Here is a 17,386-nt window from a genome sequence, read left to right on the forward strand (position 1 = left end):
TAAATTACAATTTACTTAATTTATCTTATACATTTATGGGGCCAATCCCCCACCCGCCCCTTAGCGATGTATTAACTCGTATTATTGCAAATTTGGTGCTAGGATCATCATATGCTAAGATTTGGTCGAACATAATCACCGCCCATTTATTCACAACCTAATATAAAAACAAAAGTTGACAATAAACCATCGTTACATTACATACTAATGTTTATTCACCCTCACTTTCATTATTATATTAACATTTTAACCATAATTTCTCTCAAATATAATCAAAACAATCATCAAGCTCAAGAATATAAGTATATCTGAAGAGATATAAGTGGTTAAAATTGGAACAACATGCATGAATATCATACTTTTTTATAAGTACTTCCTTTACAGAGTATACATAACCAATTTTCAACGGCACTATAATGAAGATGGTAACGACAAAGATTTAGTAGCTAGTCAACTTTCATATAGTACTGTTGGTACCCACAAGTAACTTGTAGAAAAAGTAGCTCAAGTTGAGCAGATGATGAGCACAAATCATGTGCAGAAAGGCCTTTAGTGTCACCTTCTTCATCATCAACAAACATAAAATATATCTAATACAATCGTTGTAAATCCTATACGGCACAACAAATTCTTTTCAACTAACGAAATTTTTAAGAAATAAATTAACATTATTATGAATCCCGACAAAAAATAATCCCTTATTTTTCCGGGTTATGACATATTGACACGTGGTGCAACAGTTTTACTTGTATGACAAATCTTTACAAAGCCTAAATTACAGGTTGTGAAACATAACTGAGTTTGAACAGATTAACTCTTCATCTTGGCCATTGAGTTGAGAAGCTATAAGACGATCAAGCGTGATCCAATCACTTAACCTTGGTTTTGGATCACCCTCTATTAATCTCTGATGATCATAGCACAGATCAATCATAGGGCCGTCGTCGGGATGATGATCGAACGGTGGACTACTGCTGCTAAGCATAGGAAGACTGTACTGATCATCATCACCTTCTAATATTTGACTGTTTAGTGTAACATGATTATTATTATTATGATGAATAATTGATCTTTCTTTTGGTGTGTTTGGATTGCTTTTTCCAGTACAGCAGCTGTAGGTAGGGAAGATGTTGGTGCTAGTAGTACTAGTAGTACTGGTTGTTGAATGATCATGATTGTTTTCATCTTGATATGTCTTCCCCATGCAAGAAAAGATGTGATCAAGCACCTTTTTATCACTGAAATTCATCAACTGGCTTTGTGATTCACTTGATATTGGTAAACATTTAGGGCTCTCATTTGCCTTTTGGTAGTTTTTCTTCCTGAAAACACGGCATATCACCCACCCTTCTTCTGCTATACAATTATCTTCTCTTGACACCTATATGTTAGTTATATCATCAATTATATGGTTGTTAGTTTAATTAGTTTTTCATAAGACTAATTAACATGTACTTTTAAATGATTACTGCTTGAAATCTATGTTACTCGAACTTTTACATTATCTCCGTACTCATAACAAAATCTTTCACCAATACTCTTGAGTAACATGAGCTACTAATTTAACTATTGTAAAGATATCTATCAAATTTTTGACAACATGATTACATGGAGTCATTATGGATGTTGCATGTCTACCTTACAAGGGCAGTAGTGATTTTCTAAGCCTTTTTGAGGCATAAGCATTTTGAGTATGACAAAGATAATCATGTAAATTTATCTTACACTAGTATGTACAAGTTCATAGATATATATGTACAACTCAAAAACGATATCTACATGTTTTGTTACTGTGTTTTTTTGTAATGGTTTCTCAAAATAAACATGTTTAGTTTAATGAAGTATAACAAATTTCAATTTCATTATACAACCTCATATCATACTTTGTTTATAAACTTAAAACCAAAAACTAGACACCAAGGTAGAATTACTCAATTACTATTAGCAAACATGGTGCATATGATTCCCTTTTATATTATTAAAAATCTCTTGCTAATTATAATCCTTTATATTCTTTGCATTGATTTCCTTTTGTTAGAGTCATGCTTGATAAAAATTAGGCTTAAGATTTATGCTTACACAGGAGAGATCATGCTGTACTGTGTTGTTAGTAGTAGTGCAATCTTCTAGCCTGTACTCATGCATGATCCAATCAGATTTTTCACCGTGTGGAGCTCGACCTTTGTAGAAAACCAAAGTCTTTCTCATACCAATACGATTGTTGTTGCTATAGATCATCTTGTCACGGCCTGTGGCCTTCCAGAACCCCGCTGCAGTGGCTCGATTTGTTCTAGTCCCTGTTGGGTATTTCTTGTCTTTATGACTGAAGAAATACCAGTCATTTTGTGTCCCTGATCCTATTCTGCATTCCTCTGCAAAAAAGCAATATTTGTAAGAAAATGGAAAAAATTATCAGAAACGACCTTTTACAGGCATTTTTTTTAAAAAAAACACTACCTTATATCACGTTTATTTTACAAAACTACCTTATAAGTGGAAAAACTTTCAAAAGCACTACCAAATTTTGAATTCCCTAACCATGGCTAATTATTCCCTCTAAAAAAATTCCTATCATTTGGTGTAATCATTTTATGTAAATTCGGACTTTGACAATTCAAGTCGAAGATGGCACAGCCCTTGTAAGATTGTGGAGACTGGTGGATCTAGACTGATTGTTGGGGGTTCTATATATCCTCAACGTTAGGCCGGTGATGAGAATCGAACCCTAAGGACTAAGGTTGTTGGAATTTTATTGTGAAAAATGATGGTTTTCATTATATTAAGGAAATTTGACATAAAATTACCTTGAATATCCCAAGGTTCAAGCTTGTTAAGATCAATATCTCGAATGACATCAAGGTCTATGCTTTCAAAAGCCACTTTCTTCTTCAAGTAATATTGAAGAAGCTCTTCTTCTGTAGGATGAAATCTAAAACCTGGAGGAACTTTTGAGTGACCATTCACTGATAAATTCATATTTCAACTTTCTAAATGCTTCAACAATAATGAATTGAAATATATCAAAGCGCATAACAAATTGATCTTATTCTTTTATATGTATAAAATAAAAACAGAAGTAAAGAAGAACAAGAAGAAAGAAAGCTACTAGTTAACTCCTACTTAAGTAGAGTTGATGTTTGTTGCTGTGTGCAAAACTTGTATTGATGTCTGAGAAAAAGGCTGAATATTACAGATATGGAATACACAGAAGCTAAAATATGAACTGTGGGAGATAAGTTTTGAGGTGAAAAGGGATGATTAAGGACACATTATATATAAAGGCAATGAAGTTAAAAGAGAAAATTACAGTTTGCATGAAAAGGTTTGGTATCATGGCCATTCTGGTGTACTTCGTACGTGGGTCCATGGATTTTAGCTTCCAGAAGGGGTTAACTACCTAAAAGATCAATAAGACTGAATGTACTACATAAGGTGTAAGTTTCAAGTGTGAATTAATTTCAACTAAACAACTAGAGATCACAATGTATGTGTTCATATATTGTACACACTAATATATGATGGTAATCTACAAGCTCATATATAGTACGTAGTAGTTTTTTTTTTTTTTTTTTTGTTTTGTTAAGTAAGTTTAATTTCATCAAGATTGTAATGCAACTTTATCATATGAGTTCTTATTTGTACATTTTCGTTACTTTTGGTTACTATTTTGGAGGTTGTATTGACGAAAACTCGTTACCATTACCACCATACTTTGTTATTGTCTATTAAACGAGTGAGTAATGATATTCCCATACTCGATATAGTCCAATATCATGGCATTTCAGTAATTTTCATGAGAAAAATTGATATTAAAAAATTATAAATTAATTTTTTTTCATATATTTTTATTTGGGGATTGTTAGTTGAAATCTAGTTGATGTATTAGATGACTAGTATATATCATATCTTAACACTATCTTATCAGTTAGCTATTATATAATATCCTGGCTGCATCTAATCATATCGTGTAAATGTTGTATTGTATCAAGTTGCTAGTAAATTTACAAAAATACCACAATATGGGACAAGTTGTCCCTTACTGGATATGAGAGAATACTTCCTCTTAAGCGAGTTGTAAATTGCCATACAAATTAATATTTTATATTTGACTCTACATTTTAGGACTTCCTAGTTGACCTAATTATATTTTATCATTGTTACTACACACATACTCCTAGTACACTAATCCCTTTATTAGTTTTATTTATTTTTAAGAGGGAACTTTGTTATTGTTAAGTCGATTTAGGCGTTGGTATGTCACCAACTATCATGGTTGGGAGGGGAATTCGAACATGTAACATATCGTTCACAACACCTCAATCTTAACCACTAGACCAAGACATTCTAGGTATATGTTCTGGTAAATAAAATAATTGGCAAAGCTAGGCAAACCATTATAAAATGGTCCTACAAAACTATAAAAGGGATAGTAAGGGTAGGAGGCAGCCCTCCATAGTACTATCATATTACGACCCTTTACCACATAATCTTCAAAGAAAGCACCATTTGAAGTAGAAGTTCGATCCCACATCAGACCATATCTCCAAAAGGAGATACTCAGCAGCTATCTTCGTGTTCTTGGCCCTTAAATGACAAGGAGAATAGGAGATACTCTAAATTAAAGTACTACTATATAAATAAATGAAGATACGTACAGTTATGAATTTATGATAGTTGAAAGGGATCTTATACCATGCATATAACCAACGTGTTTTCTTTGTTATTTTCAAAAAATTATCTTTTCTAAGGTATGTAACCCTCAACTTGTAAAGCATCCTTAATTATAAGAAAATTATGACGATATTATAATATAGTATCAAATTTAGAAATAGGTCAAAGAAGAAAAAAAACTCCGATTAGTAGATGAAAACTTCAAAAGGAAATGTGAGATGCTGCCTAGTGCCTGCTATGAGTTTTATAAAATTGGGTTAATTGGCTAGAATAGCACAACCTTTGGCTCAAGTGCAAGGAATGAACAGCACAACCTTAAGCGGGTGCAAAGCGTAGCACCAACTTAATGGCACCGAAGCACGGAGATTACACCGGAGATAGGGAATCTCTGTTTAAGGTTATGTTGTTCCTTGCACTTGAGCCAAAGGTTGTGTTGTTCTAGCCAACTTTCAACTTCAATCTCAAAAAAAAATGATCTCCTCTTTACTCTTCTTCGCTGCTTTGCTACTTCCTCATTTTGCGATTGTCTTCCCTGTTCGACGCACCACAAATCTTCACATCATCAACAAATTGCATCAGCACCAATATCGAAATCAAGTCGCTGGATTTACTTCTATCATTATCAATAATTGACGTGTAACAAGTATGGAGGCTAATCTCAATTTCTCCTAGCTCAATTAATATTCACTGTTGATTCACCAAAGACCACTCCACTTGCTGTTTGTAAAAGGATTCGTTTGATGAGCGCCTGCTTCGAGGTCGCGCTATGGTCGTTCAAACTTTCTGGAACTCTTTTATTTTGTGGTGAATTAGTACGAAGTGTTTGCTTGTGGGCTGGAGTAATGCAAGGCTGTGGTGGAGATGGTGTGGTGGTGCTACAGTGTTTGGGGCAGAGGATGACATTGCTGGAGTGGAGGTGGTGTTTGGTGTGGTGAACGAAGATAATGGTGTTGAGGGCGGTGGTGGCGTTGTAGTGTTGTGGGCTAGGGAAGAGGGTGGTGGTGATGTAGTGTGGTTTAGGGTAAATTTAGTGTGGTGGAGGTTAAGGAATAGTGTGTTTATTAAAATAAGGGTTGTGGTGCTCCTTGCACTTGAGCCAAAGGTTGTGATGTTCCTTGCCAATTAACCCTTAAAATAATGGAGATTTCCTAGTTCCAGTGGAATCTCCGTGCTCCGGTGCCATTTATGCTATTTTCTGCACCACGTGTTTAAGTTGGTCCTATGCTTTGTGTAAGAATAGTGCCTTGAATGGTGCCTTAGCTTGAAGGTGTTTGGTAGAATATGTGAAGAAGGAATGACATAAGGCTGACTTTGAATGCACATATGTCTCAATCTATAAATGGTTTTGATGTGATTCAAATTGGAGGTGATAGCTTGTTCCAAGAGCTTTCCAACGATAGGTCATATGCCCAATTCCGCTGAGAAACGAGAAAGTTATGATCGTTTTACGAAGAGCTGACGAGAGATGACTGCGACTCGCGGTTTTGTGGATAGATTGCGACGAGTGTTTTCATTAATTGTTATTAGACGGGTTAAATTTCCGATTTACCCTTAGGTCGTTTATGCGACTAAGATAGTCTATATATAACATATGTAACTCTGTATTCCTTAGATCATCATCATCAATAAAATATTCTCTCTCTCTGCCGTGGACGTAGCCAAATTGGTGAACCACGTAATTCTGGTGTCTGTTTTTATTGCTTTTGAATTCGTTATTTGTTTCTCTCTCACATCCGTTATAACACTTTGCACCCGTTTAAGGTTGTGCTGTTCCTTGCACTTGAGCCCAAGGTTGTGCTTTTCTAGCCGATTAATCCTAAATATTATTTACATAATTACATTAATTAGTAACATCATCTCCATATATTAGTCGAGAACGTTTTACAAGTTGGAAGTTAAGGGGTTTACATATCCTAAGAAGAAGAGGGAGTTAACCCGTCTAAACAAATTTCTCTGGTTTGAAATTTGGTTTGCCACAAACAAACTAATAGCTCAGGAGTGTAGTGGACCCTCTAACGATTTCTCTTTTGTTAGAACTAGAAAAAGGGTGAAGAAGATGAATACTATGAAATACGAATCTTCTAGGCGTGTGTAGACACTTTCCCAAAAGCAATATTCCTACCCTATACTGAGCACGGGTTGCAAGGAATTCACTTTCGAGATACAAAGAAGAACAACAAATATCACGCTCGTTATGAGATTTGTTAAATTGAGTGAAAGGAATAAAATTTTGTAATGATGATGAACTTTTGATTTAATTCTTGTGCAAGAGAGAGAATCTGATTTTTCATCTCATTCTTCATCATATGAGAATATTCATATATATACTAATGCTCAAGAGTTTCTGAAAACCGAAACCATACAATGACTAACCGTCATTAACTACGAAAACACGCAAAACCGCAGAAAAACAGAAGAATTTCGCGAGTCAAGATCAGTGTCGCGAGTCGCGACTGGGCGCCGTCGCGAGGTGCGACCCAGGTCGCGAGCACTCAATCATCTTCTCGTTTCTTCTGCTTCGCGAACAGCACGCTGACGACAAATCTCGCGAGGTGCGACATAGGTCGCGACTCGCGACCAAGTCCAAACCCTGCCTGCTGCTAGGTCGCGATGCTTGCTGCGACATTTGCGAGGTTTGCTGCGACTTGCATAGCATTGTATAATTCATGTATTTATTTGAGCAACGACACCATGACCAAGTTACTCACATAATACATCATGAAATAAACTGAACTCTATACTCTAAATCTCCAACAATCCTCCCCCATTTAGAGTATACTTAATAGTTATGCACAAACATCATCATAAAATCAATCTTATGCATAAATGAAAGTGTATAAAATTGAACTTCCATATAGTAAGTACACATTCCAAGTATCCGTATCCAATTGGTGTCGATAACGATTGAACCAATTTCAATACATAATGGAAACCCGAAGATACTATACACAAAGATAAAATTACTTAAACTCATTATAAACCGACACATAAAGCCTTGTGTCCATATCTATTCATAAGTGTATCAAAGCTATGCCCCATAGCTCCTTGAAGCGGCTAAACTTCACACTTACAATAGGTAGATCTCTAAAATACATGCTACTGTGAAAAGCATAAACAAGAGACCTATTAAGTTATACAACCTCCTTATACAACACAGTTATAGAACTATAAACTTAGGATGATAAAAGTTCTACAATCATCTAAATGAAGAAATTAATCTTATTGAACTTAAGACCCAACGTCATATTGGGCGTTAAGTTAAGATTCCCTCATTCGTGATTCTCGAGGGGCTCCAATCCTAAACCGATTGCCATCCTCTTTACATTATCTCTAGCCAAGGCCTTTGTAAAACAATCCGCTAGATTATACGTTGTACGTACATAGTCAACAGTGATTACACTATCCTTGATAAGTCCTTGGATGTAGCTATGCCGCACACCAATATGTCTTGACTTACCATTATAGACTTGACTATATGCTCTTGCCAAAGCAGCATCGTTATCACAATGAATCGCTATGGGCGATATCGGTTTTGGCAACAAAGGAATCTCAATCATGAGATTCTTCAACCACTCCGCCTCTTTGCTTGCGGAAGATAAAGCAATGAATTCCGAAGTCATGGAGGAATCCGCTATGCAAGTTTGTTTCTTGGAAGCCCAAGATATAGCACCTCCCCAAGTAGAAATACCCATCCACTTGTAGAAGAGTGATCCTCTTTATTAGAGATCCAACTTGCATCCGAATACCCTTCTAAAACCGAAGGATATCCACTGTAGGATAAACCATAGTCCTTGGTTTTTCCTAAATACCTTAATCGACGAATAGCTTGCCAATGTTGTACACTAGGATTACTAGTATACCTACTAAGTTTGCCTACCGCAAATGCGATATCCGGCCTAGTACTCGTCATAGCATACATCAAACATCCAATCACCCTTGAATACTCAAGTTGAGATACAGCTACCTCATTAGGATAATTTCTCACTAGGTCCATTGGAGTTGACACAAAAGAGCAACCACTAACATCGAATTTCTTAAGAACCTTTTCGATGTAGTGAGATTGAGACAAACTCAATTTACCTTTGCTTCTTTTAATTCTAATTCCTAGAATGACATCCGCCTCCCCCAAATCTTTCATTGAGAACTTAGACGATAGAAAAGATTTAGTCCATTCAACTTGGGATAAATCAGTTCCAAAAATTAGCATGTCATCTACATATAAGCAAATCATCACCATGACCATTGTCATCAAATTTGCTATATACACACTTGTCTGAATTGTTCAATTTGAATCCGTTAGACAACACTACCTCATCAAATTTTTGATGCCATTGCTTAGGTGCTTGTTTTAGCCCATACAAAGATCTAATTAGTTTGCAAACTTTTTGTTCTTGACCTTTGACAACAAATCCAACCGGTTGTCTCATGTAAACCTCCTCATCTAATTCTCCATACAAGAACGCAGTCTTGACATCCATTTGATGGATCACAAGATTATGAATTGCTGCAAGAGCAATCAATAATCTTATAGTGGAGATTCGAGCTACAGGTGCATATGTATCGAAATAATCGATACCGGCTTTTGAGAAAAGCCTTGTGCCACTAACCGGGCTTTGAACTTGTCAATAGTTCCATCGATTTTCATTTTCTTCTTGAAAATCCATTTGCACCCTATTGGTTTACATTTAGGAGGTAGGTCCGCTAAAACCCATGTGTTATTCCCCATGATTGAGTCCATTTCATCATCAATAGCTTCTTTCCAAAATGAAGCATCTTGAGATTGCATGGCCTCATCATATGTTAAAGGATCCCCTTCCACATTATAGACATATGGAAATTTAGTCAAAACACTATCTCTTGATCCTTCAACCAAATATACATGAAAATCCGGGCCAAAAGATTTCTCTTTCCTAACCCGTTTACTTCTCCTTGGTTGAGTTGATGTAGATGCAACATTTTCATCTAGAATTTGTTCATCTAACTCATGATCATCATTTTGATCAATCTCTTGAATTTCGGTACTTGGAGTTATATCCTTTGGTCTAGGAACCGATGAATATCTATTTTCATCAAAAATTGCATCCTTGACTCCACAATAGTGTGAACCGACCAAAAGTCGTTTTGTTCTATAACATAGAACCTATAGGATTTGCTATGAGAGCATATCCTATAAAGATGCATTCAACTCCTCTTTCACCTAACTTTTTACGTTTAGGTTCCGGCACTTTCACTATTGCCCTACATCCCCAAACTCTAATGTAACTTAGATTTGGTTTTCTTTTGTACCATAATTCATAAGGGGTTACTTTGTTCTTTTTCATAGGAACACGATTTAAGATGTAACAAGCGGTTAAAACTGCTTCACCCCAAAAACCATCACTCAAACCCGAGTAGGATAAAATAGAATTTACCATCTCTTGTAAAGTTCTATTTTTCTTTCCGCTATACCATTTTATTGTGGTGTATAAGCCGCGGTTGTTTCATGTATATTCCTAAAGCTTGGAAATAACTAGGATTATGAAATTCACCACCTCTATCGGTTCTAAACCGTTTAACCTTGTCACTTAGTTGCAATTCTACTTCATTTTTATAGATCTCAAATTTTTCTAGGGCTTCATCTTTAGTAGACAATAGATATACATAACAAAATCGTGAATGATCATCAATAAATGTTACTATATATTTTTGTTTCCTAAAGAAGGTGTACTATGAAAATCACAAAGATCACTATGTACCAAATCAAGCAATTTAGTATCTCTTTCCACATTATTAGGGAAAGAACACCTAGTTATTTTGGTAAGCATGCATGTTCTACACTTCTCAATACTTGGATCAAAAGACAGGAATTAAATCATCCTTAGCCATAGAATATAATTTTCTATAATTAACATGACCAAGTCTTAAATGCCAAAGAGAAGAATTATCATTAATAACACACACATTTTTACTAAAGCATTTGAAATGCTAAGTTTAAACATACCATTACACAAATAACCAAGTCCAACAAACAAACCACCCTTAGATAATATAAATTTGTCCGACTCAAAAACCATTTTAAAACCTATTCGATTCAAGATAGCTCCTGACACTAGATTACGCCTAAGTTCCGGAGCAAATACAACATCTCTTAACACTAGAGATTTGCCGGAACTAAAGACCAACTCTACTTGTCCTACACCGAGAACTTGAGCTGTAGAGTCATTTCCCATGTATAGAACTTCTCCATTGTCCACCTCCTTGAAGGTTTTGAATGAAGACCGCTCCTTGCACACATGCCTTGAAGCTCCTGAATCGATATACCATGAACAATCATCCTGTACACAAAAGATTTCAGAAATCATACACATATAATTCAAACTTGAATTACATGAAAGTTGTGTACAAGTACCTTGTTTGGCTTGGGATTGGCTAGACTCGCCTTTCCCTCCACCTTGCTCATTCTTTTTGTTCATTTTCCTCTTCCATAGGAAGCAATCCTTTTTGAAGTGTCCGGGCTTGCCACACTCCCAACAACCACGTTGTTGAACACCTCCACCATTCTTAGGCTTCTTAAATTGTTGCCTTTGGTGAAATTATTAGCCCTCTTCTTAGGATTTGAGTCTTTGAACTTTCCATCCTCCACCATGTTAATGGTAGAAGAATTAGGATTTACCTCCTTTTGTCCATCTTGAACCCGAATGCCCTCTTCAATCCGAAGATGAGCACCCAATTGTTCCACATTTATATCATCTTTCCTATGTTTAAGAGTATTTCTAACATCCTTCCAACTTGGTGGTAATTTGTCTATTATTGAAGATACAATAAAAGTTTCATCCATACTAATATTGTGTTGTTTAAAACTTCCTAAAATCCTTTGAATTTCATGGAATTGTCCATCACAGGCCTTGTTTCATTCATCTTAAAGTTATTGAAATTACTAACTAAGAACTTCTTACTAGATGCATCTTCGGCCATGTATTTTGACTCAAGGTCATCCCAAAGCATTTTAGCGGATTCATAAAATTGATAAACATCAAATAAAGTTCAGACATACCGTTTAAAATGTGACCGACATATATAATCGTCATTCTCCCACTTGTTCCTTCTCCTTGAGGCCTCCAAAGTTTCATCTTCCACAAACTCGGGTTTTGGAGTACTCAAAACATATGCCACCGAAAGAGAAGTGAGAAGAAAATGCATCTTCTTTTGCCATCTACGGAATCCCACACCCTCAAACTTTTCAAGTTTCTGAAAATTCGAAGTCATTTCACGTACCGTAGCCATCTTCAAGAATTATTGCTTTTGGATTGTTAGAACTAGAAAAAGGGTGAAGAAGATGAATACTATGAAATACGAATCTTCTAGGCGTGTGTAGACACTTTCCCAAAAGCAATATTCCTACCCTATACTGAGCACGGGTTGCAAGGAATTCACTTTCGAGATACAAAGAAGAACAACAAATATCACGCTCGTTATGAGATTTGTCAGATTGAGTGAAAGGAATAAAATTTTGTAATGATGATGAACTTTTGATTTAATTCTTGTGCAAGAGAGAGAATCTGATTTTTCATCTCATTCTTCATCATATGAGAATATTCATATATATACTAATGCTCAAGAGTTTCTGAAAACCGAAACCATACAATGACTAACCGTCATTAACTACGAAAACACGCAAAACCGCAGAAAAACAGAAGAATTTCGCGAGTCGAGATCAGTGTCGCGAGTCGCGACTGGGCGCCGTCGCGAGGTGCGACCCAGGTCACGAGTCGCGAGCACTCAATCATCTTCTCGTTTCTTCTGCTTCACGAACAGCATGCTGACGACAGATCTCGCGAGGTGCGACATAGGTCGCGACTCGCGACCAAGTCCAAACCCTGCCTGCTGCTAGGTCGCGATGCTTGTTGCGACATTTGCGAGGTTTGTTGCGACTTGCATAGCATTGTATAATTCATGTATTTATTTGAGCAACGACACCATGACCAAGTTACTCACATAATACATCATGAAATAAACTAAACTCTATACTCTAAATCTCCAACATCTTTGACACTTGTTCCCTTGCCCCATTAAACATACATGCTTCTTTTTTTTGTGGAAAATAAACATATGTGATGAGGGTGTAAATGTGTAATAACTTCCTCTTCGAATTCATTTGCTTTTCGGCAACATTGAATTTTTTTTTTTGTCGATTGTTATTTATATTCTCACTTGTCAAATAGATACAAAATATATATATACTACCTCATTTTTAGTTATACCTGAGATTTTAATCGACCAAACTACAATTTTGTAATACTTTTGTTATGTATAATTAAACTATATAGAGGAAAGTCATAATAGATTGTGTCGATAGTATTTAATATGCATGGTACAACTAAAAAAACAGAAACAAAAATTCCTTTCAAACGAAGGAAAAATTGTTTTCTTTAAACTCTTATCGATGTGATAAAGGTCGTAATGCTAAAAGCGTCATTACGGCAAAGTATAGAGGCAGAGCCGCAGAGTTCATAGGTGTCTATATATATATATTGTAAATTCTATTTTCGATTGAATGGAAAAAAGACATAGATAATAGCATAGTAACAATATAATTCAACCGTAATCGAATAAAAAATACGAATAGGATTTCCAAAATTTGGAATAATTAAAATGAATATCGATTGGAAATTTGGATATCCAATTTCCGATTTCTCTTTCAACACTAACTCATATACACCCTCTGTATTTTTTTTATCTTATTCATTTAAATCTTGACAATATTCACAATTAAAAAAAAATTCGACACTAAACTATGAGGAAAAGGTACATGGAGTATTGTGCGCGATTACACTTGGTGCTTGTGTATGAGCAAGACAAAATCACAAAGTCTATTTTGTCTATAAACTAGTTTATAATTCCACGCAAGATATACAACTGTCTACTTAAAATAGAAGTATCATAGTATTTTGCTACGTACGCATGTGCATGTATGTACTAAAGAGTGATGAACGGAAAGTCGGTAATTAAACCAAAACAACGGAAAAATGACGAAAGACGAGTGTGTATGTGACGGAGTTGTGAAAAGACAAAAGTGGTGGTAACTGGTAAGTACTAAAAGGAAGTAGTTGTTCTGTCAATTAATAGTTTGGCCCAAATTATGATTATGGAGAGAATTTTAAGGCCATAATTTTAATGACCATAATTAGGTTCAAGACTCTTTTTGTAGTAGTAAGTTGTAGTAAGTAGTAACTCTTTAACGGAACAAGGCTTTTTTTGAGCAGTGCGCCACCCATACATAAATCATATGATAGCCACATGAATCATAATTTGTAAAACAAATATGTATAGGACTATAGGTGTAGTGGGATTGTGAGATAGATAGATAGATAGATAATGTATGCTAACCCCAAATCAATACCTAACCACTATATCATATCATATCTACCACTAATTTTATGGTTTGAGTATGACATTACTATCAAATGACTCAGACTTGTGATGTGAAAATAGAAGTATTACGATGGGTAAAACCCATATTATGTTACTACCATTATCAATTTTCTCAAATGTCATGGTTTTTCCTATTCTCTATTTAAGGTAATTTTCTCCTTTTTGTTGTTTTACCTCACTTAACGACTCATTTTATTTCCTGCCAACCATCAATATGTCCTCTCGACCTTTTTTAAAGATGACTAGTTGTATGATAATATGAAATTTAAATTAATTATTTCCTCCTCTATAGTTGTGTGTTAGTCATATTGAGTCACGCTGACACGACAAGAAAGGTTCAACGATGGATCATGGTCCATGCATGGACATAATTTTCAAAAACCAACAGACATGAGCCAGTTCCTGCATGGAGTCCTCTTTAGAAAATTTGCATAAGATGACAACTCAACCAAAAGCTCAAGCTGATGGTTGGAGTCACAAGAATAGTTTTATATTCTATCATAACCCCTTACGCGAGAGCCCATTGGGCTTGAAGTGTGGATGCATCACAAGCCTCCTTCATACCAGTCCCAAGAATAGTTTTGCATTCTATCAGTCACCTTACAACCTTTGTGTGGCTTAAGTTAGGCCAGGCTTGTTGTGACACGAGATGTGCTGGCACGGCCTGTTCCCAGCCATACCTCCCTACCTTGCTTCCCATCTCCAACCCTGTTGGGTATATGGTAGTATATGAAGCTCATGGAGGTGTATGGGTGTGGAGATGAGGTTGCGTAGAAGAAAAACGTCATTTGGGACATAAGGCCAACTTTGAATGGACATATCTTTCAATCTATAAATGATTTTGAGGTGATTCAAAGTGGAGGTGATAGCTTGTTCCGAGAGCTTTCCAATGATAGGTCATATGTCCAATTCCGGTGAGAAACGAGAAAGTTATGACGGTTTTACGAAGAACTGACAAAACTGACGGGTTCTGTCCGCCCGCGGGTTGTCGAGCGCGGCCGCGGGGTGTAACCGCAAAGCCTAATTTTTTCCGGTTTTTTGTTATTAAAAAGGGTATAAATAGAACCCTAATTAGGTTTATCATTATTCTTCATCTTTAAACACATAGTTTGAGAAAGAGAAAGCTTTAGAGAGATCTCTTGGGTGCTTTTGTAATCTCTATCAAACATTCATCGATTCCTAGTGCAGATTCGTGGTTTTTCTCCCAGTTCTTGGGTTTCCACGTAAAAAAGTTTCTGGTGTGTTCTTTCCTGCTTTATTATTTGATATTCTATTATTGTTTGATATTATTTCTAGATTGATAGTCAATAGAACTTACAAGTGGTATCAAGAGCTAGGTTTGATTATTGTCTAGATCTAGAATAATTAACAATGGAGGATTCAAAGATTAGAATTGAGAAGTTTGATGGGACAGATTTTGGATATTGGAAGATGCAAATAGAGGACATCTTATATCAGAAAAATCTGTATCAACCTTTGCTGAAAAGCCTGCTGAGATGGAGGAGGCTAAGTGGAAAGTACTGGACAGACAGGCACTAGCGGTGGTGCGTTTGACATTGGCTCGGACTGTGGCGTTCAATGTCAAGGATATCAAAACAACGGCTGGATTGATCAAAGCACTGTCAGATATGTATGAAAAGCCCTCTGCGAGAATAAGGTATATCTGATGCGCCGTTTGTTTGGTTTAGAGATGAATAATGGTAGTTCTGCTGCTGAACATATTAATGAATTTAATTCATTAATAAGTCAGTTATCTTCGGTTAATATTGCCTTTGAGGATGAAGTGAAAGCCCTAATTTTGTTGTCCTCTTTACCTACTGCTTGGGAAACTGTTGTAACTGCTGTTAGTAATTCCTCTGGTAAAGAGAAATTGGTTTATGATGTTGTCCGTGATCTGATTTTGAGTGAGAGCATTCGAAGGAAGGAGAGTGGAGAATCATCTGGAGCATACAGTGCAGAAGGTAGAGGGAGGGGAAAAGGGAGGAACTTTCAGGGAAAATCGGAGTCAAAGGGGGACCGGAGTAAGTCAAAAGGCAGGGCTAGTGTTACTTGCTGGGGGTGTGGTAATGAAGGACATTTAAAGAGAGATTGTCCTAGGAAAGAGAATGGGAAAGGGAAGAAGAAGGTTCAAGAAAGTGATGATGAAGAAGAAGCATCAACTAACTTGATTTCGGAGTACGATTCTGATGCTTTGATGGTAAGCATGGATGATCAGAAAGAGTTGGTTGGGTGCTCGGGATCATGGGTCTTGGATTCGGGTTCTTCTCAGCATTCCTCACCATGCAAGGAGTTGTTTCGGAATTTCAAACCCGGAAAACTTGAAAAGGTCTACCTTGCGGATGGCAAGGCAGTGGAAGTCATGGGAAAGGTGATGTGAGTGTGAAACTCACTCATGGTGGCTCGTTGGAGTTGAAGAATGTCAAGTTTATCCCAAGGTTGAAGAAAAGCTTGATATCGGTAGCCCAACTTGCTACATCGGGTTATAAGGTTGTGTTTGATGGTGGTTCTTGGAAAATTGTCAAGGGAGCAATGATCATAGCTCGTGGGGCAAGGAGTGGAACACTTTACACCATGGGGAGCACAATAAAGGGATCCGGGATTGGGATGAGAACTTCATGTAAAGTGTCGTTTGGTCGGAAAACTATCGATAGTGGGCCAAGGGATGAGAATCGTGGTGAAGCGGTATCCCGGTGGCAAATTGACCGGTAAGCGCACAAGGTGAAGGACGGCACACAAGCATGATGTGCCGGAAATCCTAAGTGGAACAAAGGGTGTATTGTTCGAGTGGGAGCAATGTGAGTTTGTTTTCAGAACAATGAGAAGCTTCTTTGGCTTAGGTGGTAATTGGTTTTATTGAAGTTTGATGAGACTTCAATGTGCTTCTTTGGTTGGAGAGGAAGTGGTTATTTTCCTTAGTTGTTGAGGAAGAGATCTTCATTTGGTTGTGCTTGTCTCTAAGGTGATCCGACCTCCGGGGTAGGAGGGTGTGTAGGTTCATGTAGTGATGGTGCAATGATTTGGAGATCAGTGATTAAGAATCTCCTTGGTGTAGAGGAGATGTTGTCATGGGATGCTTGAGGTATGTCATGGTTTAGACACAACTAGAGATTGCTTTTGCAGTGGGAGTTGTGTGTAGGAGTTGAGATGAATGGATGATGAAGGTATGAAGTTTTCTTCACTTACACCTATCTCCAAGTGGGAGATTGTTGGGTATATGGTAGTATATGAAGCTCATGGAGGTGTATGGGTGTGGAGATGAGGTTGCGTAGAAGAAAAACGTCATTTGGGACATAAGGCCAACTTT

The 17,386-nt window shown here is 36.7% G+C and overlaps 1 protein-coding gene across 1 annotated transcript; it reads right to left on the reverse strand.

The window, feature by feature from the left end:
• Positions 1-438: 438 nt before the first annotated feature.
• LOC104892637 (NAC domain-containing protein 12) lies at positions 439-5,019 on the reverse strand. The gene is made up of 3 exons (XM_010678619.4): positions 2,805-5,019; positions 2,080-2,372; positions 439-1,381 (listed from the first exon to the last, which is right to left on the reverse strand). The coding sequence occupies exons 1-3, from the start codon at positions 2,974-2,976 to the stop codon at positions 776-778; spliced, it is 1,071 nt and encodes a 356-aa protein (XP_010676921.2). The 5' UTR covers positions 2,977-5,019; the 3' UTR covers positions 439-775.
• Positions 5,020-17,386: the final 12,367 nt, after the last annotated feature.

The sequence above is a fragment of the Beta vulgaris genome, chromosome 5, assembly GCF_026745355.1.
Source record: "Beta vulgaris subsp. vulgaris cultivar EL10 chromosome 5, EL10.2, whole genome shotgun sequence".
Taxonomy (NCBI): domain Eukaryota; kingdom Viridiplantae; phylum Streptophyta; class Magnoliopsida; order Caryophyllales; family Amaranthaceae; genus Beta; species Beta vulgaris.